The sequence below is a fragment of the Cynocephalus volans genome, chromosome 7, assembly GCF_027409185.1.
Source record: "Cynocephalus volans isolate mCynVol1 chromosome 7, mCynVol1.pri, whole genome shotgun sequence".
Classification (NCBI taxonomy): Eukaryota; Metazoa; Chordata; class Mammalia; order Dermoptera; family Cynocephalidae; genus Cynocephalus; species Cynocephalus volans.
The window spans coordinates 3,012,789-3,038,859 of NC_084466.1; the positions used below are offsets into that span (position 1 = coordinate 3,012,789).

At 41.9% G+C, this 26,071-nt stretch overlaps 2 protein-coding genes across 10 annotated transcripts in view; one reads left to right on the forward strand and one right to left on the reverse strand.

Moving 5' to 3' along the window:
- The window catches only part of ARHGEF7 (Rho guanine nucleotide exchange factor 7), a 158,913-nt gene that overhangs the window by 119,366 nt on the left and 13,476 nt on the right, over positions 1-26,071 (reverse strand). For 2 of the 7 annotated variants that reach the window (XM_063103168.1, XM_063103174.1), the window contains exon 2: positions 8,587-8,673. The exons of 2 other annotated variants lie outside the window; for them this stretch is intronic. In XM_063103168.1, coding sequence (XP_062959238.1) covers positions 8,587-8,673 — 87 coding nt within the window. Of the gene's footprint in view, positions 1-8,586; positions 8,674-8,852; positions 8,908-26,071 lie in introns of those variants that run through there. 3 more of the 7 variants (XM_063103173.1, XM_063103172.1, XM_063103170.1) reach the window with 2 other exon arrangements.
- LOC134382549 (tigger transposable element-derived protein 1-like) lies at positions 8,984-20,051 on the forward strand. 3 transcript variants are annotated; one of them, XM_063103175.1, is made up of 3 exons: positions 8,984-12,512; positions 19,429-19,668; positions 19,754-20,051. In XM_063103175.1, exon 1 carries the CDS (start codon positions 10,632-10,634, stop codon positions 12,306-12,308), a length of 1,677 nt encoding a protein of 558 aa, XP_062959245.1. In that variant the 5' UTR covers positions 8,984-10,631; the 3' UTR covers positions 12,309-12,512; positions 19,429-19,668; positions 19,754-20,051. The 3 variants fall into 3 exon arrangements, with proteins under 3 accessions (XP_062959245.1, XP_062959248.1, XP_062959246.1); XM_063103178.1 differs by lacking the exon at positions 19,429-19,668 and having other exon boundaries at positions 8,984-9,271; positions 9,367-12,512; XM_063103176.1 differs by lacking the exon at positions 19,429-19,668 and having other exon boundaries at positions 8,984-9,258; positions 9,367-12,512.

The following is a 26,071-nucleotide window of genomic DNA, read 5'->3' on the forward strand; positions in this document are numbered from 1 at the left end:
TTCAATGCCATGTTTTAGTAAACAGCTTAACTATACATCTGTCTGAATCCAGGACAAAGATAGTACTTGGGTGGGGCATCCCATCCCTAGCAAGGAACTACAGATTTACTTCTGTTTTTATTTAAATTCTTAGGCCTGCATCAACAAGTTTGGAGTTTCAATGTAAGCTGTCTCCATGTTTTCTTTCAATAGTACTTTTTAAATACTCTTTTGGACAAAATCCCAATCATAACCTTGGCTAAAAAGTCTAGAAGAGAACTGCCAATTAGGCAAAGCAACATAATAAATTTTAAAAAACTCGGCCTTCAGAAATACACAGGGAATATTAGTGTTTTAGAAATAGGTAAGTCAATTTCTTTCCCAAAACTTCACTTTCATTAAAGCATACCAGCTCATTACAATGCTGGAGAGCCCACTTGAACCACTTTCAAACTCTCCCAACTTTCGAAAGAGAAAATGAAAACCTCATCATTCATACACAAAGGAAAACCAGCCTTCTCTCCTCTGCAGTTTCAAGATGCACCGACAACCAGAGCTCCTGCTTGCACAGAGCAGCCCTAGAACACCCCTGCCCAGCACGACCTAGGTCACCTGCGTTAAAGTTGGACGGCAACATTGCCAAGTTTTGAGGTTTTCAACTTTTATTTCCTATCCTCGTAGCTTTTCCTTCACATCCTCCTTCAAAAGTCCAGTGCAGGAAATTCTGAGTGCCTCACATGTACCCAGAAATGTGGGGAACTGAGCAAGATATAAGAAAGATAAGCCAAAATATTTATCTGTAAGAGGTTTCCATCTTCCTGAGAGGGAAGAAAGCACAGAACAGGTGTAAGAAACTCACAGGACAGCCTGGGAAGGAGTGCTCACGTGTGTCACTACTGGCAAGGCAAGCAGAAGTATTTCTATTTACATACTTCTAGGGACAAAGAAAATTTCTCCAAAGACAATATGGTAGTAGGTGTTCAAAGCCTTTCAATGTCCCCACCTTTGACCTTGCAGTGCTTTATCAGGGAATTTATCCTACAAAAATAATCAAGGATGAAGGGATTGGTACAGAAATGTCCATCACAGGGTTCACTGTTTACAACAGTGAAAACTTAGAAACCACTTCTACATCCAAAAATGGGGATTATTACAACAAACTAAGAGGCAGCCTTTAAAATAAGTGGTTGGCAAATATTAACATGGAAAAAACAGTCATGCTGTATCAAGTTAAAGCATGTTACAAAACATTATGTATACAATGATGTCATGGATATTTTAAAAGTGTATTTCCACCATATGCTACCAAAATAGTCATAAAGTATAGAGTCAGAACACTTCATCCTAAACAGTCTCATAGTCAAGGGAACTGCTTTCTTTCACAGCTGTAAACACAAATGAACTAACTATAGCATTATTTCCCGTACATGAATCTGCCACTTCTGGCTTATCTGCGGTCATCAGTGACATAAATTAGTTTGTAACTGTTAACAACTTACCTACAAACACAGGTGAGTTTAATGTGAACAAATGACGTGCTCAATGTTTCAATCCCAAACCTCTGCAGGAAGGATCGTAAGCAAGGCCATCCACTGCACAGAGGGAGAAGCCCCAACAAAGTCTGCATGCCTAGATCCTTGCCCCAGCACAGTTACACAGCCCCATGGGGTTTCGTCTGTTCAATTCAGGTGTGGAGACTCCCACATCCCACCCCACTCCCCACGACCTGAACCTGTGAACTCTGGAGATGGAGTTCAAGCATCAGTATTGTTTAAAAACCCAACAGCGGTTCACATGGCAGTTATGGTGAGAACTAACATGCAGCCATGTGTCCTTATCCGTGAAACAGAGGCTGTAATAACTCACGACATCACATGAAGAACACATAAGGCGGCATGTGACAAAGCTTTCCTCATCTAGACACATACAGTTCAAGAGGGCCACCTCACATAACATCTTACCTTATTACAACATTACAAACATAGAAAAAAACCTAAATTCTTATCAAATTCCATAAAAGTTCATCCATCTAAGATCAAGAACACCACAAGGATGCCCACTCTTGCCACTTCTATTCAACACTGTACTGAAAGTCCCAGCCAGAGCAGCTAGGTAAAAAAAGAGTAAAAGGTACAAAGTAGGAAAGGAAGAAATAAAATTGTTTGATGGTGGCATGATCTTACATGTAGAAAACCCTAAACACTCCACCAAAACCTCTCAAAACTGATAAACAAATTCAGTAAAGTTGCAGGATACAGAATCAATGTACAAAAATCAGTAGCTTTTCTCTACACTGACAACGAACTATCTAAAAAAGAAATTAAGAAAATCCCATTTACAATAGCATCAAAAAAATAAAATAAAATACTTAGGAGTAAATGTAACCAAGGAGATGAAAGATCTTTATACTGAAAAATATAAAACACTGATGAAAGAAACTGAAGAAGACACAAATGGAAAGAGATCCTGTGTTAATACAGCAGAATTAATGTCATTAAAATGTCCATACTACTCAAAGCAATCTACAGGTTCAATGTAATCTCTATCAAAATTCCAATGGCATTTTTCACAGAAACAGAAAAAAAAAAAAAAAAAAAAAAAATCCCCAAATCCTTATGGAACAAAAGACCCAGAATACCCAAAGCAACCCTGAGCAGGAAGAATAAAGCTGGAGACTTCATGCTACCTGACTTCAAAATATATAACAGGGCCAACCCCGTGGCACACTCGGGAGAGTGCGGCGCTGGGAGTGCAGCAGCGCTCCCGCCGCGGGTTCGGATCCTATACAGGGATGGCCGGTGCGCTCACTGGTTGAGTGTGGTGCGGCCGGTCACAAAAAAAGACAAAAAAAAAAAATATATATATATATATATATATATATATATATATATATATGTATAAAACAAAAGTGTACTAACCGAAAAAGCATGGTACTGGCATAAAAACACACACATACACCAATGGAACAAAATAAGGAGCTCAGAAAGAAACCAACATATTTATCTTCAATTGATCTTTGAAAAAGGTGCCAAGAACACACAATGGGGAAAAACAGTCCTCCATAAATGTTGCTGGGAAAACTGAATATCTACATGCAGAAAAATGAAATTGAATCCTATCTCACACCACATACAAAAATCAACTCAAAATGTATTACAGACATAAGCATAAGACCTGAAACTGTAAAACTACTAGAAGAAAACAGGGAAAAACCTCCATGACATTGGTCTGGGCAATGATTTCCTGCATATGACCCCAAAGCACAGGCAACAAAAGCAAAGACAGACAAATGGGATTTCATCAAACTAAAAAGTTTCTGTGCAACAAAGGAAATAATCAACAGAGTTAAGAGACAACCCACGGACTGCGAGAAAATACTTGCAAACTATCCATCTGGTAAAGGGCTAATATCCAAAATACATATAGGAATTCAATTCAATAAGAAAACCACCTGATTAAAAAATAGGCAAAAAACCTCAATAGACAATTCTCAAAAGACATACAAATGGCCAGCAGATAAATGAAAAAATGCACAACATTACTAATCATCAAGGAAATGCAAATTAAAACCACAATGAGATTTCACCTCACATCTGTTAGAATGGCTACTACCAAAACCTCTGTACACTGCTGGGGGGAAATGTAAATTAGTACAGCCATTTTGGAAAGCAGTATGGAGGTTCCTCAAAATACTAAAAATAGAACTACCATATGATCCAGCAATCCTGCTTCTGGGTATATATCCAAAGGAATTGAAATATTATGTTCATTGCAGTACTACTCACAAAAGCCAAGATATGGAAACAACATTAGTGTCCATCAATGTATTAAAAAAATGTGGTATAAACAATCGAATACTATTCAGACTTAAAAAAAAGAAGAAAATCCTGTCATTTGCAACAACATCAATAAACGTGGAGGACATTATACTAAGTGAAATAAGCCAGGCACAGAAAGACAAATACTACATGATCTCACTTGTATGTGAAGTATGAAAAGTCCAACTCATAAAAGCAGCGAGTAGAATAGTGATTACCAGGGCTGGGGGGACGGTGGGAGGGACAGGGGCTGGACTGGGAAAGTGGAAATATTGGTCGGTCAAAGGGTAAAAAGTTTCAGTTAGACAGGAAGAATAAGTTTTAGTGATCTGCTGCACAGAATGGCCACCGTAATGCATATTTCAAAACTACTAAAAAGAGTAGATTTTAAATTTTCTCATAAGAACTGATAAGTATGTGAGGTGATTCATATGTTAATTAGCTTGATTTAATCATTCCACAATGTATTCCTATATCATAACATCACATTATATCCCATAAATATATACAATTATTTGTCAATTTAAAAAATAAAACATATGCATTTTTTAAAAAAGAAAAAGAAACTGGAGTAACTGCAGAGCAAGCTTTATGTGAAGAGCTGATCTATATTTCATGCAGCAAAATTTCCAGCAGTGAGGAAGGGAAAAGAGCAGATTTCTGTTCTGAACCTCCCGGGACTCTGGATGATTTCCACTTTTCCAGAGGAACAGTTAAATAAATGAACAGCAATTCTGAAACCAGCAGATAGTTTAGTTTAAGTATAAGCTGGTATACCAAGAACCTGAGAAGTATTAATTATATTAGGGTTACCTTCCTTATCGGGTCAAACACACCTGTGCCAGAAATGGCCTATGAGAAAGAAGAGCTTTGGTTTGCCTACATTTAACAGATTCCCTTTTCTCCTTGGCAACTGTGAGAACAAGCTCATCCAGTTTCATAGGAAATGTTTTCCTTTTCAAACCAAGGAAGGTAACATTAGGTGACACTGTATGGGAGTTCACAGCCAGTTCTTAAGCAGAAAAGCCTCATTAATATTAAACTATCTGTCAAGATTACCCTTTTTTAGTCATCCAAAAGAATTCCCTCCTGCGTTCATGAATGGCTGATCCCATCTGGGTAGAGGATTATACTAAGAAACAATGAAAAATAACTACTTGGGGGAACAGCTCTCACTACATAATTATAATTTGGATTTTACAGCAGCTTGAAAATTCAATAAACTTAAATACCTGAATTTCTAATAGTGCTTAAGTCCATCTTTTCTGTCAACTTTTCAAGATTCATAACTATAAAAAACATGTATATTATATACATATTTCTGAATATGTATGAATACACTAAATACCGAGAACAGTGGACATTTTTTTTAAACAGAACTAAATCAGAATTAATAGCTATATCATATTAAATAATAATTTTGTTGCCGATATCCCTAAAACTACATGTTATTAATCTAGGTTTAATTTAATGATATACTACTTAAACAACTAGAATGTTATATCTTTAACTTTAGATCTTGAAATAAAAAGCTGGTAAACATTTCACAAGTGTGATGGCTTTAACCAAATGGCTTTTCCTAGGAAGGTAACCTCTGCTTTTGCTAGTTACATTTCGCCTGCTTCAGTAGTTTTCAGACGCTTAATTAGATAAGGTTGCACTGGATGGGAAAATCTTGGAAGCTAATATATTGTAATCATTTGAATGGACCAATAAAAGCAAATGCATACACACACTCTAGTAGCTGCAACACTTGAATCAGAACTCAAAAGTAAAAGAGTAAACAGGAAAAAAGAAATTAATCTTGATTTCTCTGTGGCTATTTCACCTGAGGAAATGCAAAAAAACGTCCTATCACTTTCCTGGCTTACCCCACTAAGTTACTTCTTCAACAAGACTCTACATGCACCATTATTATTATTATGCTTATTATTTATTATTTTGGTTGTATTTGAGATACAAATAGATAAAAATTGGAATTGTTGTGCCCAGTTTTTTTGTTCTAACCAAAAAATAAAAAAGATTTTAAAAGATGCATGCTAGGTAACAAAGAAAAAGAAAATGAAGAGATCGTTTAAGTTGTATGCACTGCTTTCCAACACAAAATTGTCCAATATTTAATTTTTTTAATTTTCCAAATTAAAAATTTTTTTCCTACAGTGCCTCTCAAAGTTCAACAATAAATGCAAACTGCATAATATTCCTTTAAAACTCATTTATAAAACTACTTTCATAATCAGAACACATTGGGGGATAATATATGATTTTCTACCACTAAGACGTGTGTGCATATAAATAACTGATATAGTAACCACAAAAGTTCAGCTCCTCTTTTCCCATCAAAAATCTTAGAGGAGAGTTTAAACTGGCAGTAAACTAAAAAATACACACACCAAAAATAGTCTGTTAAAAACACAATTCAGTCTAAACTAATTCCTGGAAAAAAGAGCCTTGTCATTTAAAACTATAGAACAAAAACTAATTTAGAACTTAAGCTATCACCTTTAAGTTTCATGCTTGTAATTCCAAAATGTTTCTTGTCTCTCCCCTTTCAGAGTTTTGTAAAACTGAAATGTGTAAATCCTAGAGCACATTTCAAAAGTGCAAGCATATTTCCCTGCTAAGTGCTCATCTCTCTTTAAAAACCCTGGGAAATTTCTGCACTGTGGTACACATGGGAGACCAAGTCCTTCAGGGCAGAGCCCTGTCCCTTCACAACACAGATTACAAGGCTGGAAGCCAGAGTTGGATCCACACAATACAGAGTACCTTTCTCAGACTAACTTTCTAAAAATCCCAGTAAATGGCCAATGTATGTGGTTTTACCCATGCTGTTTTGTTTTTTTTTAATTTATATTATCTCTTAAGTAATAAGGAATTTAAATGTGACATACTGAACTTGAAAGAAAACTAACATTTGCCCATACACACATATATATATATTTTTTTTTTTTTTTTTTGGTCTCAAAAGATGACCGGTAAGGGGATCTTAACCCTTGACTTGGTGTTGTCAGCACCATGCTCTCCCACGTGAGCCACGGGCTGGCCCCTATATTTACTAGAAGAGATATTGACTCCTTAAATGATGGCTGGCTAGTACAGTAATTTTTTCTTTACAAGCAAACTTACTTGCTATCAACCACAACTTCAAGCTCATTCTATAAGCACAACTATTTACTGAAGGCCTATGATGTGCCAAGCACTACTCTAAATGCCTGGCATATATGAGGGAATAAACTCCCTTCTAGAGCACCTTTAAATAAGCTCTTATTACAAAAAACAGTTGCTATATGAAATATCAACAGCAACCTTTGGAAAACTAAAATCCAGGCTTTTTTTAAACATTTAACTTCTTTAAAACAACATTTTCTCAAAAAGTCTTACACTAAAGTCATCTTAATGTGCAAATTGAGTTTCGAAAATATGGTAACATAAGGAAAACTCAGTAGTTTGAAGAGGATAATAAATTCCCACAACAGAGGTAAAAAAAAAAAAAAAAAAAAAAAAAAGTAAAAATTGCTACCAGATAAGCAAGTTCAATTATAAAGTGACAAGCTGATACAACAGAGGGATAGACCTTACCGAAACAATGTCTTTTCCACCTTTTAAATCCCCTAAACACTTTCACTTATTTGTAATGATTTCCTCACTGACATCAAATACCACCAATGATAAAATATCTTCGTGTTTACAATCATTAACAAAAACAGTAGCAGGGGCTGACTGGGTTAGCTCACTTGGGAGAGCGTGGTGCTAACACCAAGGTTACCGGTTCAGATCCCAATACACGCCAGCCGCCAAAAAAGAAAAAACAAAAACAAAAACAAAAAACCAGTAGTACTGTACTTCTGTCAATTCCCACATGTTTAATGTCAATTAAATATACTTTCCATATAACCTTCCCTGTACATTTGATGACTTCTAGACTTTTTTTCCCCAAGAAACCTACAGTAAGAGACTGTCCTTCACGAAGGGAAACCTCCGTGGGTCGCTCTATGTAACATGCTGTGTCAGAGATGCTGTCAAATGCTGTTATCCAGGGGCTTGGTACCATGCGTCTTGGTTCTCAGATAAAGACACCAAGGCTGAAAGTGGTAAAACAGCAGACATAAGAGGAGAGATTTAAACACAGAACTGATTGCAACCACATCGGCCGGCAATTCCCAAGAAAAGCTAGATTTCTGGATCTAAATCACTACCCCAAGAATGAGAAAAATCGCAAACGGTAAAGTGAGATGAAAGAGAAATTCTCAAGGAGCTGCCACTGAAGGACTGAAAATACCACGCTTAGAATAGCTACTACAAAAACATGCAATATGAAAAAGACATCCAGCCCAGCATTTTCCCCAAAAGCATGTTTTATAAGCCCCAATCACAGGTTAACATGTATTCTCTAACCTAAACGTTCAATGCTGGAGTTCCAGTAAAACCACCGAGTTTGTGGTCTGAGGAGGAAAAAGCAGGGAAAGGAGTGAGCCCAGCAGGGTCTGGGGCCCGTTTCATGTCTGCCCGGCTTCGCCTGACCCCTGCCGAGGACGCGCGTCCTCCGAGCACCCCTCACGGAGGAGACGAAGCTGGAGCAGGCGCGGGAAGTCGGCTCCCAGCTCCGGCAGGCGAACGGCGGCTGAAGAGCTAAACCACCGGCAGCCCCAGCCCCGGGACCGCTTCTCCCGGTCGGCCACCGGCCCGGCGAGGCTGCACACGCTGGCTCCTCCCCGCGCGCCGCCGCCGCCCTGCGGGCCGTTACCGGCCCCGGCCCCGGCCCCCGCCCCGGGCCCCGCGCGCTCACCTCCAGGCGCAGGGAGGCCCCGCAGCCGCGCAGGAACTCGCGGATGTTGCTCAGGCACTCGCTCTCGCTCCGGGGCTCCGGGTACACCTGCAACATAAGAGCACAGCGCTGAGCGCCGCGGCCGGCGGCGGGAGGCCGCGGACCGGGCCCGGCGGGCGGCCCCGGCACGGAAGGCGGACGGGCGGCCCCGGCCAGCGAGCCGCGGCGGCCCGGAGCAACCCCGCCGGCCCCGGGCGCCAGCCCGCGCGGCCGCCGCTTCTCCTCACCCTCTTTCCTTCCTCCCGGGCTGCACCAATCTCGGTCCCTCCCCGCATCAGGAAGTGGGCCCGGCGCCGGAAGTGACGTTGTCAGACCGCGCCCCCGCCGGCCCGCGCACCGCTTCTTCCGGCCGGCGCCGGGCCCTTACCTCCATCGCCGTCGCCTCCCGCCGGGATTTTGGCCGCAACCCGGAGACACAGCCCACCAGTCGGCCCCCACGCGCGGCGCCGCCTCCCGCCAGCCCCTCGGCCTCAGGCCCCCACACACAGCACGGCAGGCCCGGCGCTGGACCTCCGCCTCACCCGAGCGGACGCCGGCCCGCCCACAGGGTTCCCGGAGAACTCGACCTTGGCGGCTTGCGTGTCCCTCGAAGGCATGGGAAAGGACCTGATGTTCCTTCAGTTTCTCGCCTAGGTTCCTGGCCAGCGTACTTATTTTCCTAATGCTTCGACTTAAGATAATTAGCAACATAAATTATGCATGTCGGGATTACAGTCCAGTGTTTTCTTTGCCCTAATACAGGCCGTGTACTTCTTGAATGAGTAACCAAATAACTTGTTGCATGACAGTGAATAAAGCGGCTCGGAAGAAATCGTGCTGGAGCCTCCACCCCAGGCGCAGAGCGGAGGTCAGGCGCGAACAGGCTCGCGGTGGAACCGTGCGATTCCGTGGCAAGAAACTAAGGAAACCGGGATGAGTACCAATGACTGGCACAGTCTGAGGAGAGGCATGAAACATCAGAAAAGCTGGGGTTTGTTTTGTACTTAAGGATTATTTTAAGTGGTTAAGAAGAAAACTTCTGTTCTGAACTGTACGGGAAGACATTAAGTGTTGGTATTTACACTAAAGCATCATCCAGAATTCTAGCATTTGAGGACATTCAAGGCGCTTTTTGCCTTCTGCCCTATAGGAGGAAATCACTCCATTCTATCAAGCCACTAACAGGGATCCTGTGGTTTCATTTCAAAGCGCTCAAGTCAAGTCAAAAACAGGGTGTTCAGAGATGCCAAGAGGGATGAAATTAGGCCTATTTTCCCCTGAAGTTGAGAAATTCTTACAAGAAAGTTCTGACATGTTTCCCTCCAAATTGAACAGATTTGTTTTTTCATTGGAATGGAACAGCAAAAGCAAAGCTACCTCCTAGTTCCATTTTGCTCCTTTCCTCCCTAAAAGAATTTTCAAAAATTATGTACCACATATGTAATTAACAACTGAATTTTTTCTTCATGATTTTAATTAATTGGAAAGAGTGTAATTTCTGACATTCTGATAACGGCATTTTAAAGTGAAACTGACATTCTTTTTAAGAAATATATCCAATGGAATCTAATAGAGAAACAATATCCATTCTCTATCTACAAACTATATGAAAAACTCTTCTTTGAAAGTCAGATGTTAATTCTTTTTTCTTTTAACTCACTTCCATTCCACTGTGCCCCCAAATTGTATCCTAATGCAACCTATTTTTATGCTTGGAAGTCTTACTGATTACACTTATCTTTTTTTGCAAGAGACCCATACAGTTATTCATTTACAGATTCTCCATTTCTGAACTAAAACATATGTAACCCCAAAATCAATACTTATACTTTCTCATTTATAGAACATGCAGAACAGTGAAAAATTTGAATCACCTTATGTGCACATTCCCACCTGGGTGTCAACAAGGCCATCCTATGCCTTCTTGTTTTAGTTCTCGTACTATAAACAAATGTCCTTTTCTTGATCTACTTAGTGTCATGTTTTTTGAATTTTTGTGCTTTTTGTTGGTGACTTCACTGTTTTAAATGGCCCCCAAGCGTAGTGCTGAAGTGCCGTCTAGGGTTCCTAAACGCAGAAAGGTTGTGATGTGTCTTACAGAGAAAATACGTGTGTTAGATAAGCTTCGTTCAGGCATGAGTTATAGTGCTGTTGGCCGTGAATTCAATGTTAATGAATCAACAATACGGTACATCCAGAAAAAGGAGGAGGAGATCCGCCGATCTGTACGTGAGGCTGCTCCAGGAAGTGCTAAAGTAACGTCTATAGTGCGTGATGAAGCTATGGAAAAGATGGAAAAGCAGCTGAATTTGTGGATTCATGAGATGATGACCAATAAAAAAAGCATAGTGGACAGTATCATTGTGAGGCTGAAAGCCAAAGAAATTTACAGTCATGTTACCCAGGGTCAGGAGAATGTTAAACCCTTCTCAGCCAGTGCGGGCTGGCTTGCTCGTTTCAAGAGGCGATACAGCATGAAAAATTTTAAACTTGCGGGCAAGGCCGGTTCTGCAGATCAAGAGGCTGCAGAAGAATTTAAAAAATACCTGCTAAGCATTATACATGAAAAGGGTTACGTGGAAGAGCAGATTTTCAACGCTGATGAGACTGGCTTGTTTTACAAGAATGTTGGTAAACGAACCTATGTAATGCAGATGGCTTCCAAAGCCCCTGGCTTTAAAGCATTCAAAGACTGTGCAACCTTGCTATTGTGCACCAATGCCAAGGGCGACTTTAAGTGCAAACCCCTAATGGTATACAGAGCCCAAAACCCACCAGCACTTAAAGGGAAAAACCTGAACTGTATGCCAGTCCATTGGAGGTGGAACAAAAAAGCATGGATGGTATCCAAAATATTCTTGGATTGGTTCCACAATTGCTTCATCCCAGAAGTTGAATGCTATCTCCAGGGTAAAAACCTTGCCTTCAGAGTTTTATTGATTTTGGATAATGCCCCAGTTCATTGCCATGAAGAACGTGAAAATGCCCACCCCAACATAGAAGTTCTTTTCATGCCCCCAAACACTGCATCTCTCATCCAACCCCTCAATCAGGGTATAATGAAAGCTTTCAAGGCTCACTACATAAGGCAGCTTTATAGTAAGGCTTATGAGTCTCTTGACACCAACGAGGAAACCACCGTGATAGACTCCTGGAAAGCAGTCACCATACGCAACGTTATTGATTATGTTGGCTCAGCCTGGGACAGCATCAAGCAGGCTACTATCAATAAGTGTTGGGAAAATATCTGGCCAGACTGTGTGAAAAATTTTGAAGGCTTCAAAAGTGTTACAGAAAATATAAAGAACAGTGTCAAAAACATAATGCATATTGCACAGCAAATAAGTGGAGAAGGTTTCAGTGACATGAAGGAAGAAGACGTGGAGGAACTTTTGGCAGAGAAGGCAGTAGAACCCACCAACAAAGACCTGGATGAGATGGGCAAACACAGCATCAGAGTCAGTGATGAAAGTCAGCCTAGGACTCCAAGAATCGTCCCTCTCACAGCGGCCAAAATATCAGAGTGGAATTCTGCCTTGGAAAAAATTTTCAATGACATGGAAGAATGTGACCCTGTGCTTGAACGCAGCCTCACATTTAAGCTCCTAACCTCCACTGCATTTGTCCCGTATTCTGAGACACTTAAAGATTTGAGGAGAAAGGCCAGGCAGACAAGGCTGAAGCAGTTTTTCGAGCCAGTTTGAAAGGTGCCGACACTGTCGACAAGTTGCAGAAGCCAATGTCCTGAGGAGAACTGCCAGACCATGGCATGCCACCCTCACTGTCCTGCTCCTCATCTGCAGGATATATTCCCCCAGCCTCTCCTTTGGTTTTCATGGGGCAAGCCAAGGTCAAGAAGTTACACCGCATGGACACTGACCATCACACATCCTGCAGTTCCATCCACAGTAAGATTTTAGTTAATGTTTTTATAAAACCTTAAATGCTTAATCTTTGCTTAATGCTTTTTTCAGGACTTTCTGTATTTACATTTTTCCACAGTATACAGTGTGTGTTTACAGTACTATGTGTTTACTATCTGTGTTTATGTGAATGCTGTGTATGTGTACTATGGGTATGTATGACAGAGTTAAACTAGTACAATCATATGCTGTAACTGAAAAAGTGTTTTATTATAAAGATACTGCATATAATTATTTGTAAGAAATATATATTAAATAAGCTGTCTTTGAACAAAAATACACACAAAATAAGGTTATGTGCTGATTGGTTGACAAAACGTTGTGACTAGAGTCTTGCAGGAACCTAACCCTGTATTTCCCCAGGAGCCATGTTGCAGTCATCAATAATTCAACATTCAAGTAACTTTATAGCATGTAATACCACAAATGATGAGATTATTAAGCCATAAGGGTCTAATTGTGATGATTTTTCTTCTGAATTGAGTTAACACAGCTATTATGAGTACAGAAATCATGGAAACAATTATTACAGTTTTCAATAATTACTAAATATAAAATGCATAATTTTATTTTGGAATGTATATCTTAATGAAATGTATGGGGCTTTTTAAAAAATTAGTTCATTTACACATAGATGACTGTCACTTTTTGCTAGAGTGAGATGTGGTCCAGCATCTACTGTTTTCCTATCTTGGGGTTTTTTATGCAGATGCTGAAAAACCTTGTACATAAAAATAAGTACATAAAAACTGGAGGAGTTTTATTATGATGTAACTCAGTTCTCTCAAGCCTTCTGAGTTATATGGCCAAAGTCCAATATGATCTATCATAAATTTAAAAAATTTTAAATCATCAATTACCAACTTCATTAAGGTCTCCTTCAATTTCTGTGAAAGCTAAGAAGTGGAAGCCCTTGAGTTACAAAATTCTAGGCATTAAGTTCATTGACTCCTCGACACCACGGATAGTTCTAATTGTCCCTTTGTCATGTGGCCTGGAGGTATTCCATCTTGCAGCAGTACACCTCAGGAAGAAAAGAAATAAGAGAGAGGTCTGCCTTTTTATGTGGAAGTGGGAGAAGAGCCCCCTGTGAAAGGGGAGGTGGGACAGCCAACCCAGTTTCTTGTCTTCCACGGCCACAGGCACCTTCTCAGCTGGTCACTTTTAGATGAGTGCATATGCAAGTGGAGGGTCTGGAAATGGATTTCATTAAAACTATCCTGTGCCAGCACATCCCTTGGAAAGTCTTCTGTACACATCTAGCTAGTTCAAAGAACACTGTACCTAAACAACATGCCTGTTCAGAAAACTAATGTCAGAGAGTCAATACTTTATAGCAAGTGGTGCCTGGCTCTGTAACAAACATGTTGTGTCATCTTGGACAGGTCACCTGACCTCTCTGGGTCTGTGCCCTTATCTCTGGTTTAAAGCAAACACAGCCTTTCTCAGAGAGCTGCTAGGAGGATCACATGGAGAATAAACCAATTCAGCAATATTTATTGGGCCTAGACTCCATGGCAGATCATGTTATAAGCATTGTGAAAGCAAGAGAGATAAGGTCCCTGCCCTCTTAGAGCCAGGGAAGACCTGCACACAACATGGCGAGTACACACAGGACCAGGGCAGGGCCAGCTGCTTGACCAACACAGAAGGTGACGTCTTAGTTGGGCCTCTACAGGTGAAGAGGCAGATGGAACTGCATATTGGTGTCACATTTCAGAAGTCCATGGTGTTTCCAAGGATGGTGAGTCACCAAGGGCAACTCAGATCATGGGTGAGGCTGCAATGGAAAAAAATATATTTGGAACACTGTGATACAAAACAAGATAGTTAAAAGTCCCCCTTCATCCGTTGCTGAAGAAGTTATATGAATGGTCAGTGAGCACATGAAGAAGTATTCAACATCGTCAGTTATCAGGGAAATGGAAGTTAAAACCACAGATAAGGCTGCACCCCATGCCAAGACGCAGTGCTGGGGCTGAAAGTCTAAAGATGTGCACCTTCTGAGACTCTGCTTAGCATTTAGCGGTTCACCTGCTTTTTAATTCTATGGCAGTCATTGCTTTTTTCTAATCAGACTGCAGCTGTCTCCTGACTGGGACTTGTTCTCATTCCCAGCACTCTGTGCGCACTCCACAGTCAGTGATGTTAGAGGGAAGGAGAATGCAGGCATGTGGTTTTCACTGGGCAATTCTGCTGGACACAATTCTTCTTCCAAATCCACTGGAAAACAAATGAAGCAGGCAGAAATTTCAAGACATGGTTGCTAAATATCAGATAGGTAACTACTTCCAGAAAATGAGTAGCCTGGTAAACAGGTAGTTTACTGAAAGAAATTAAAGCCTTTAATAAAGCACGTTTTTATTTTGCTTTTCTTCTTCAACAAATCTCAAAGTTCAAGTCTTAGAAGGAATGCTAGGGGAAAAACAAAATGTTTTCCATAAGTAGGAAACTGGCCAAATTACAAAGGCTAATAACAAACAGGAATGTACAAAATCTCTGGTTCCCAGTCTAAATTCAGATATGCCCAAGAAATGAAATGTTAAGAAGAGGACCAACAAGACTACATTGCTTAAATTAATTCATGTATCCCCTGAGGCTTGGTTCCCACAAACTCCAAAAGCACATGTTAAATCCTTCAGAGCTGGTGGCAACGGTCCCAAATTCATGCCAATACCAAAAATGGACAAAGAAAATATTTAAGGATAAAACATTCATCAGATAAACTAGAATAAATTTCTCCACTGAGTCGTACTTTGTTTTTGCAATAATGTATGTTAATTGTCAAGTGAGAGCAAGCAGGAAAAGAGCATGTGCCCTGCCACAGCTCAAGGTCAGTCTGCAGGGGTGTAGACACCAGTGAAGCAGGTGTGGCTGGGCTGAGCCACTGGTGAAGTATCAGCACATTCTATCAATAGTGGCCATTTCTTGTGCCTTTGAAGGATCTTGATACAGGAAAACAGCAGTACAGATTCATAAGACAACTCAAATTGAGTCTTGTAGTCAGAGATTTTTTTTAAGTTTTTGCCTGTTCATATGCAATAATCATCTTTTTTTTTTTTTTTTTTTTTTATCTTTATGCTTGTGACCTAATGAAAACAATCTATAAATTATGGCATGGTATTCTGTAAATATAAGCTACTGATTACTTTCTCCTTAAGCTCCATTTCTCTATTGTTCCTTTGTTTCTGTATCGATCCTTTGGCATGTTTCCTCTCCTCCTAAATGCATTTCAGAGTGGATGGTGATATCTTTTCTTACTGTCAACTGTTGAGGAAGCCTATGGGGACATGTGGCCTCTGATGGATAGGTGCTAATAAATCCAGCATGGGTACTTGCTGTGTATCCTGATGGTAATAGTGCAGGCCCATAGGTTCAGAACCTTCTAAGAGAGGTGGAGTTAGGCCCCCTGTGAGCACGTGCTCTCTGACTGGGACGCGGCCTCATATATCTGCTATGTGCCTCAGTGACAACTCTGTGTCCTGCCTTTGATCAGGACACCGCAGGTGAGGGTGTTAACCCCGGCCATGCGGTCCCTGACGGTGCAGCACTGTTTAGATGTGTGCTGTCAGACGTCTCAGAGGGTTACTGCGGCTGCCCTGCCGCTTTGCGTTTGCTTCGCCTCCACCACTCAGATTTGCTTCTGCGGCATCCTCCTGCCTTCCCCTCCACACACAGCAACACCAACGGGCAACACTAAGAGCTCCAGGGCTGCGTGCTGGCCTTGCTCCTGCCCTCCTGGCCAAAGAGATCGCCTTTGGCTTTTAAGCTGCCCAAAAAGCTGCACTGACGGCAAGTTAAAGCCTCAGAGCCATAGTAGAGAAGACTGGACACGACTACCTGGAAAAAACCTATTTTAATCCACATGCGAGCTTGTGGGATTTGAAGACATGCGAAGAGGGCTGGCTCATTTTGCAGAGGAGATGATGAAGCCAACGGGAGCCATTCCCCCAGAGGAAGAAACCCGAATACGGGGCTTAGAAACAGCTGAGAACACTTACGGTTAAGCACCTCTCTCTATAAATAGCAGCTGAGCCCTGCCCTAGAGCAAGGCAGGGGAAAAGAGGAAAGAGGAGGAAGCACTGGCCTGGGACACTTGTAAGCCATGAAAGCCTTTTCCATGAAAGAACTCAGGGGCCCGTTGGGACTTTCATGTTAGCTCTGAGTAATAAAAATGTGACAAAAAGATCATTATCACTCAGAACTCAATTGTCAACAGAGTGTGCACTGAAATAAATAGAGCCATGGCTGTGAATAAGATGTGTAGCAGTCTATACTTGGGAAATAAATTTTTTAAAAATCACTTAGAAAAACTGATCTTCATTAGTTAAAGACTACTAATACATGCACAAGAATTTTATTTTGTTCAAGTTACTGTAACTGAAATATCTCATTGCTTATTTATAATTTACCTGTCAAGTCAGTCCTCTATTCAAAATCCTTAAAAGCTCCCCATTTCACTCAGAGGAAAAGCCAAAGTCCTTTGAGAGAACAAGAAGACAAACTACAGCCTGGAGAAGGTATCTGCAAAACACACATCCAGCCAAGGACTTGTATCCTAAATATACAAAGAACTATTAAAACTAAACAATCAGGAAACAATCCAATTTTTAAAATGGGCAAAAGATCTGAACAGACAACTCACTAGAGAAGACACAGATGGCAAGTGAGCATGTGAAAAGATGCTCAGCATCATACGTCATCAGAGAGATGCTAGTCAAAACCACCACCACTGCCCACCTGACAGAATGATCAAAATCCAGAACACTGACCGCACCAGATGCTGGTGAGGACGGGGAGCAACAGGAGCTCGCATGCACTGCTGGTCGGAACACAACGCAGTGCAATCCTGCAGAGGCAGATGGGCAGCTTCTCACAGAGTAGCCCTAGCCTTATCACACAGTCAGCAGTGTGCCCCTTGTTGGTACCCAAGTGAGTAGGAAACTTACGTCCACGTACAAGCCCGCACACAGATGTTCACAGCAGCTTTATTCGTAATTGCCAACACTTGGAAGCAACCAAGATGTCCTTCAGTAGGTGAGTGGATAAACAAACGTGATACATCGTACAGTGGGATTATTCAGTGATGAAAAGAAATGAGCTATCAAACCACAAAAAGATATGGAGGAACCTTAGTCTACAGCCATACCATCCTGAACACACCTGATCTCGTCTGATCTCGGAAGATGTGGAGGAACCTTAAATGCACATTGCTAAGTGAAAGAAGCCAATCCGAAAGGCAGCGTACTGTATGATTCCAGCTACAGTATATGACGTTCTGGAAAAGACAATATTATAGAGACAGTGAAAAGATAAGAAGTTGCAGAGAGAGGGATGACTAGGTGGAGCACAGAGGGTTTTAGAGCAGTGAAATTATATGATACAATAAGGCAGATACATGTCATTATAAAAAGGCAGCTGGCTGGTAACAGGGATCAAACCTTGGACCTTGGTGTTATCAATACCATCCTAACCAACAGAGCTAACCAGTTGTCAGATGCATAGGATGTACAACACAGAGTGAACCCTAATGTAAACTATGGACTTAATAATAATGTATCGATACTGGCTCATCAGTTGTAACAGGTGTATCACACCAATGCAAGATGTTAATAATAAGGGAAACGGGGCGGGGGGGGTGAAGGGAGGGTATATGGGAACTCTACTTTCTGCTCCATTGTTCTGGAAACCTAAAATTGCTCTAAAAAATAAAGTCTAATAATAATAAGCCAAAGTCATTACAGTGGCCCAGCAGGTCCGACGCAGTCTGTTCTCTTGTTACTTCCTTGACCTCATCAGCTAACTACTGCTCTCCCACTCACACTGGCCTCTGCTGTTCCTGGAACTTGCCACAGGCTCCTACCTCAGGACCTCTGCACTAGCTAATCCCTCTGTCTGAAACACTCTCCTCCTGACCTTCACCTCACCCCTTCCTTTGCTCATATCCATCATCAAGTCTCTGTTCAAGTGTCCCTTCTCAGTAACGCCTACCCTGACAACCCAATCCAAAATTGTTCTGTTGCCCTACGTGCTGGCACCCCCCCACACACACCCGCCCTGCTCTGTTTTCCTTCATAACACTTATCACTGCCAAACACATGCAATTTACTTAAGTGCTGTGTCTACAGAATATCTCCCTGCATTATACAATATATGCCCCATATGCAGAGTATGTGGTCTGTTTGGGTGACTGCTGTATCTCAACACATGGCATGTACAGGCACGTATTATGTTATTTATATAGTGAACTAATGAATTGAGGACCTGTGCCTATGACAGTCCACGTACCATAAATCTCTTGATTATAGCTACCAAATGTGAAGTTGAGTGATGCTGATGTAGAATCTAGAACCAAAAAATAATATAATTGATTTAATGTAAGAATCAAACATTTAAGACAAACTATCCTGAAAAAAAAAAAAAAAAAAAAACTTGGACATATTATCACTGCAGGCAAAGTGATAGAAATGACTCTCTTGCTTTTACCTTAGAGCCTTAATCCCTGCCTGTCATGACTGACAGGTTCCTGTTACTGCCATTTTGCCTGAGGCCAGCTGGTGGGCACCTGCTGCCCAGCCCTTGCCCTGGACTGTCCACATTCGGTGTCCCAGGCTCAGTTTTCTCTCTGTGTGTATCTGGACATCAGTCCAGCTAGTGCTGCTGAGAGCGAGGTCTGGTTACAGCCCTCATGTCCTTATCACTAAGGAAAATCGCTGGCTCCAAGGTGGGTTCCCCCTAACCAGCTGGCCTGGTCCCTCGGGCCTCGTCAGGCTCCTGTCGCCTGCTTTATGCAGCCATCCATAAGCCCTGCATGTCTAGTAGGGCTGCGTCATGTTGGTTTCCTAAGTTTCACAAGGTGGCCAGAATCAGCCGCAGACCTCATGTGATTCTGACATTTCAGAGATGACAGAGACAGAAGGAGAGACACAGAGACAGGAGGCAGCAGAGAGGGAAGGCAATGAACAAGGAAACTGCCACACTGCACTTACGTTACCACTGACACGCTGTCTGCTCGGCCTCGTGACAGCTTCAGGAGAGTGGACAGCCCTTGGCATCCTGCACGTTCTCTTGGGTCTGTGTTCTCTCCGTTGCTCACTGATTCTGTCGTCTGTCATCTCCACTCCACTTTTGAGCCCATCCAGTGAGTTTTACTTCAGTTATTCTATTCCTCAGTCCTGTACTTTCCACTTGTCTATTTTTCGTAAGTCTTATTTCTTTGTTTCCAGAGAACCTGTAATGGCTTTTTGAAGCCTCTGTATGACGACTGCTTGGAAATCCTTGTCAGATGATTCCAGCCTCATTCACTGGGAGGAGAAATGGTTGCTAAGGTCACCTGTGCAATGCCACTAGAAAAGGAATCATCTAGAAAAGGTTCCATGCCGACCAGAACCAGATCTCCAGACCAGAATCCAGTTATGTCTCTGCCTGGTCTAATGAGTTCTCCAGTGACCAGACTTGGGGGTGGGGCATTGTCAGAACTGTCATCATTTTCTCCATATTTAATAAAACAAAATGGATTCTCAATTGCTACTGAATTGGAAAGCATAAATCGGAATGAAATCAAGCAACATGTCCTCAGTTTTGCTGGAAGGACAGAGTGAGCCATGCGGGCTGCTTCAGACCTTCAAAGAACAAGGGGCCCCAGCTGAAGGACAGTACCCACTACCATCCCTCAGGAGCAATGTCAGAAGGAGCTGCAGCTTAGATGAGCTCCATAGAATGAAACATGTCCTTAAAGAGCAACCGTCTGCCCAGTTCTGTTTTGAACTGGCACCCAGATCTCTTCCCCAAGGCCACTCCCTAACTCCCACAACCTAGCAACAAGGTTGCTTTACTTTCTCTTAAGAGCCTCAATGTTAAAGAGAATCTTTACCCAGAACAGTGTCCACTTCATCTTCTGGTGGCTGTCAGTGACTGGTTATCTTAGGTAGCTGCCATAGTGCCTCCCAACCCTTACTTGAATATTTCCAGGGTGCCTCCTTATGTGCCTCAATTTAAGTAATACATTTCATCAAATCTCACAGACCTCCTGAGCTTGGTCTCTTAACAGAGATTGTGTTTCTCTACTGTTTTATGAAAAAATGTTCTAGATACACAGAAACAAATGGGGGCTCCTATTTTTCAGATAAATTCTGAGTCCCCTTCCCACCCAAGCAGGATTTCTTTTCGATCTTTCTACCTCCATGTTTAAATACTCTAAAAGCCCAAGGAGAAGCAGACTTGGGGTCTGTTAGGAAACTTGTCAAGCACATGGGGGGACACACCACACCACGGTCAGCCAGCAGCCTGTGCACCTGTGGAAAAGCCCTCAGGTGAGCACACCTTGGGCTCCTGTCTTCTTAAAAGGCCATGCATACAATCTGCTGGTCCCAGGTTATGGTACTGTGGGTTGATTAGCTCAGTGAGCTAAGTCAGTGGTTCTCAGTGGTGGTCACCTGGACCAGCATCAGCATTACCTGAGAACTTGTTAGAAATACAAATTTTCAACCCCAGACCCAGGCTCACTAAATCAGAAATTCTGGGGTTGGAGTCCAGCAATCTGTATTTTCACAATCCCTTCTGATGATTCTAATGTACACTTAAATTTAAGAACCACATAACCACCTAAACCAAAGGTAAAAAAGATGGAAAAATAATCATTACTTGAAAAAAACCCAAAACGCACGTACTTCTAATTCTGATGTCAGTAATGTCACTAACATCTTTATATGTGATGGGCAGGTCAGTGTTGAACAGCCTTTCCACATCTGGCTGTAAGAGAAGGAAAACCAAACCAATCCAGACATCATTTTTAGCCCATAAGCTCTTCGATGGTGTGTATATGTATATACATATCTATCTATCTATATATATATATATATTTTTATGGGGACACACACGTCACACTCCCCTCAACACCCCATCCCTATTCCCAATAACACTCTCTCCCCACCATCCTCCCAAAGAAAAAGGATTAACTGGAAAGAAATGACTAGTGTGCTCACTGCTCCCACACGTGGAGCCAGAACTGAATTGTGCATGTTTCAATGCTTTGAACTGGAAAAATAATACCCACAAATGTTGCTTAGATTTATTGCATCTACTTAGGAACAATATTCTCAATAAACACCACTTGATTTATTTTATCTCCTTCATTTCTCATGATATGTATACATTATGAGTATTTTCTAAATGGAAAGAGAAAGTAAATCCCAGGAGAGACACACATATGTTCTTAAAATTGTCATACAAATAGCCCTCAACTTGAACCTGAACTCTCTAAAAATTATACATTGACATCCTTAAAATACCTTAACTATACCAAATCTGTACTTTCAGACGTCAACTACAAAACAGACATAGTAAAGAGCATTAGTTTTTAGCAGTGTCACCATCCTTACCTTAAAATCCTACAAATAAATCAAAGGGGAAAGATTAAACACCTGACGTTAATGCATTTATAAGATAAAGATGAATATCATAGAAGTTCTCAGAGTGAACTGTTTAGGCTCAACACAACACTCGTGACTTAAGCCAATGGGTTCATCCATCATGAAGGAAAAGAACACATTTTAAAATATGGGAAATGAAAGAAAAAGATCATATACATTTCCCTGAAGCTACTGATTGAAATACAGTTTTCTAGAACCTCCTTTATCAAGAAAAGTACAGCTGAAGGTCAACTTCCTCTTAAGAAAATTTTCAGGAAACTTGACCAGTACCGTAATATGCTCAGGCCCCTGCAGATCGCTATAAATTCATACGCCCCAACACCCGGCAGGGTTCCACGGGCGCCCAGCCATCCAACACACTTGCGGGGTGGCTCGCTCTCACTCCACAACTGTGTTTCCAGCATCTTCTGCTCCCCTCAAACCTCCATGCTCAGATGCCTCCCAGTTGTAGAAAACCTGCCTCCCTTCTGGACTCACGCTGGTTGCTTTGGCACACAGGCTCTTGCTGAGGTCACCAAGGACAAGGGTGACCACATATCTAGGTTTGTCCAGGCAGTCTGGTTTACACCTGTTGTCTAGAACAATGATTAACAGTGCCTTCTTCCCCTCCAGGCGTATGGCTGGGGCTAACAGGGTTTTTTGAATTGCTCACTTGACCTCTCAGCAGCATGCTAGCGGTCCTCTGCCCCCAAGCTCCTGGTCACGCCGCCCCCACTCCCGACTGACCACTTTGACCACCCTCCCTGAGTCTTCCCAGGCTCGTGGGCACTGCCTGCTGATGAATGTCCAGCACTCCCTCGGCTGGTCCTAGGCCTTCCATAGTCACACCACAGCTTCCCCAGAGGAAATCTCCCCACTCCTACACCTCAGTTCGCATCTCCAGATGACGATTCCAAACCCGTACTCCATCCAGGTGTCCTCTAAGCTCCCACTACCCCACGCCTAGATGCCTCTAGCAACACGCTCAATGCAGTGCTTTTGTGATCTGCCTGCACCTGCCGAGGCCTCCCGCAGCACTGACTCACAGGCCACACCGCCTCATCCTGTCACGTGCGGTAGAAACCCAGGAGTCACCCGAATGCCTCTCCCTGCCTGAGTCCCTCTCCACGCCCCCCTTGCCTCTCCACTGCCTCCGATCTAACACCCGCCCTGCTGCTCTCAGTGGGCTGCATCTGACCTGTTCTCCACACCGCCGCTGGAGTGTTGTTTCTGAAACACACAACTGATCACGTCATTCTCCCCTTAAAAAACCCTGAAAAACCTCAAAACCTGTGCAAACAATGGCCCACCAGACCCCGGGCTCCCTGGCCCTGCCATCACTCCCAACACACCGGATCGCCTCTCACTGGACCTTGCATGCACATACCCTGCCCCAACGACAGCTACTCGCCCAGCAGGGCTCACCGCAAATGCCACCTCTTGAGAACCTCTCCTAAACCGTCACTGTCCGCATCCAAAGGTCCAGTCAGGCTTCTCTGCTGCACACGTGTGAAAATCTGCTCCTCGCCTAGAGCACGCGTGTCATTCATAACAGAATCGATCGTGCGACTTCTTTACTGTTCGCCCCCATGAGACAGCATGCTGTCTATTTGCACTAATCACTCAATCTCCAGTGCCTAGCACAACTCGTGGAATATGGTACACTCCCATTAAAGACTTGAGGAGAAAATAAACAAATAAGTAAATAAATGAGCTCTCTGGAAAGAATCCCTTCCCCCCATGAAATGTAAGTACACTATTAACCTTTGTACAGTAAAATTTGTACGGTAAAATTCACGTTTTCTAGATTCACAGTTAGATTCAAAAGTCGGGAATAGCCAGTAAAATGAATTAAAGCTCCACTACACACAACAAAAACATAACTATGCACCGGGTGAAGACTGTTATAACACGTATTGAAGTATCATTGACATACAAAAACTGCGTACATTTAAAGCATTAAATTCAAGAAGTTTCAACATATATGCGCCCTTAAGAAACAACACAAGTATCAATATAATGACCATCCCACTACCCGGAAGGTCCCTTGTGCTGCTTTGTAATCACTTCCTCCTGCCGCCTGAAGAGCCCAAGGGACACCGATTACTTTCTGTCTACATTGCATTTTCTAGAATTTTATATAAATGGAATCGTACAGTATGCACTTTTTTGCTTAGCTTCTTTTATGTGACATAATTTTGAGATTCATCCATGTTATAGAGTATTCTTTTTTATTGCTGACTGGTATTCCAGTATGAAGAGACGCCACAACTTGTTTACCCTTTCACCAGTTAAAAAACATCTGAGCTGCTTCCAGTTTGGGGCTATTAAAAATAAAGCTGTTATGAGCATTTGTGTGCAAGATTTGGCATATTATGTCATTTGCATTTTCTTGGGTAGGTACCTAGAAGTGGAATGCCTAAGACATTTGGTAGAGGTATGTTTAATATTTTAAGGAACTGATATGCTGTTTTCTGAGGCTGCTGTGCAGTGTCACATTCCCACATCACTAACGTTCCCTTCTTTCACATACTCGTCCATGCTCGCTACGATCACTCTTTTAGCCCCTGTAATAGGCGTGCAGTGATATCTCATTGTAGTTTTAATCTACATTCCCCTAATGACTAATAATGTTGAGCTTCTTTTCATGTGCTTAATTTCCGTCTGTATATCTTCTTCAGTGAAGTGTCTGTTCATACCATTTGCCCATTTAAAAAATTTTTTTTATATTAACATTTACTTGTACCTATTTGTGGAGTACAGTGTGTTGTTTTGATATATGCACAATGACTCACTTAGGATAGAAAGCACAGTTTTGTACCTGTTAGTCCACCACTTCTCATCCCCCCACTCCCCTCCCAGGATCTGGGAACCATTATTCTATTCTGCACTTCTATGAGAACCACTTACGGTGTTTGTCTTTCTGTGTCTGGCGCACTTCAGTTAACATGATGCTTTCCAGTTCCATACATGTTGCTGCAAATGATAGGATATCATTTCTTTGTACAGCTGAGTAGTATACCATTGTGTATATCTACCAGGTTTTTTGATCCATTCATCCACTGACGGGCATTTATGTTGATTCCATCTCTTAGCTATTGTGAATAGTGTTGCCATGAACATGGGAGTGCAGGTGTCTTTTCCATATATTGATTTCACTTCCTTTGGGTATACACCCAGTAGTGGGATAGCTGGGTCATAAGGCAGATCTATTTTTAATTCTCTGAAGAACCTCCACACTGTTTTCCACAGTAGCTGTACCAATTTACATTCCCACCAGCAACATAGGAGGGGGTTCTCTTTTCTCCACATCCTCACTAGCATTCATTATTTTCTGCTTTGTTGATAATAGCCATTCTAACTGGAGTGAGATGATACTGTGGTTTTGATTTGCATTTCCCTGATGACTAGTGATTTTGAGCATTTATTCATGTGCTTGTTGGCTATTTGAGTGTCTTCTTTGAGAAATGTCTGTTCAGCTCCTTTGCCCATTTTTAAATTGTGTTACTTGTTTCTTTGCTGTTGTTTGAGTTCCTTATACATTCTGGATATTAGCCCCTTGTCTGATGTATAGTGTGCAAACACTTTCTCCCGTTCTGTAGGTTGTCTCTTCACTTTGTTGATAGTGTCCATTGCTGTGCAGAAGCTTTTCAGTTTGATGTAGTCCCATTTATGTATTTTTTTGCTTTAGTTGCCTGTGCCTTTGTAGTCTCACTCAAAAAAGCACTGCCCGCTCCCATTTCGTGCAGCATTTCCCTATGTTTTCTTCCAGTAGTTTCATAGCTTTGGGTCTTAAATTTAGGTCTTTAATCCATTTTGAATTGGTTTTTGTGTATGGTGAGAGGTAGCTGTCTAGTTTTAATCTTCTGCATGTGGATATCCTGTTTTCCAGCACCATTTACTGAAGAGGCTGTCCTGTTCCCCACTGTATATTCTTGGCACCTTTGTCAAGAATCAGTTGGCTATGTGTGTGGGTTTATTTCTGTGTTCTCTATTCTGTTCCATTGGTCTACTTGTCTATGTTTATACCAGTACCATGCTGTTTTCGTTACTCTAGCTTTATAGTATATTTTGAAGTTGGAAATGTGAAGTCTCCACCTTTGTTCTCTTTGTTCAAGATTGCTTTAGCTATAT

Bases quoted from the DNA above. Each gene is read 5' to 3' on its own strand.
- LOC134382549 (XM_063103175.1), top strand. From the start codon at position 10,632: ATGGCCCCCAAGCGTAGTGCTGAAGTGCCGTCTAGGGTTCCTAAACGC.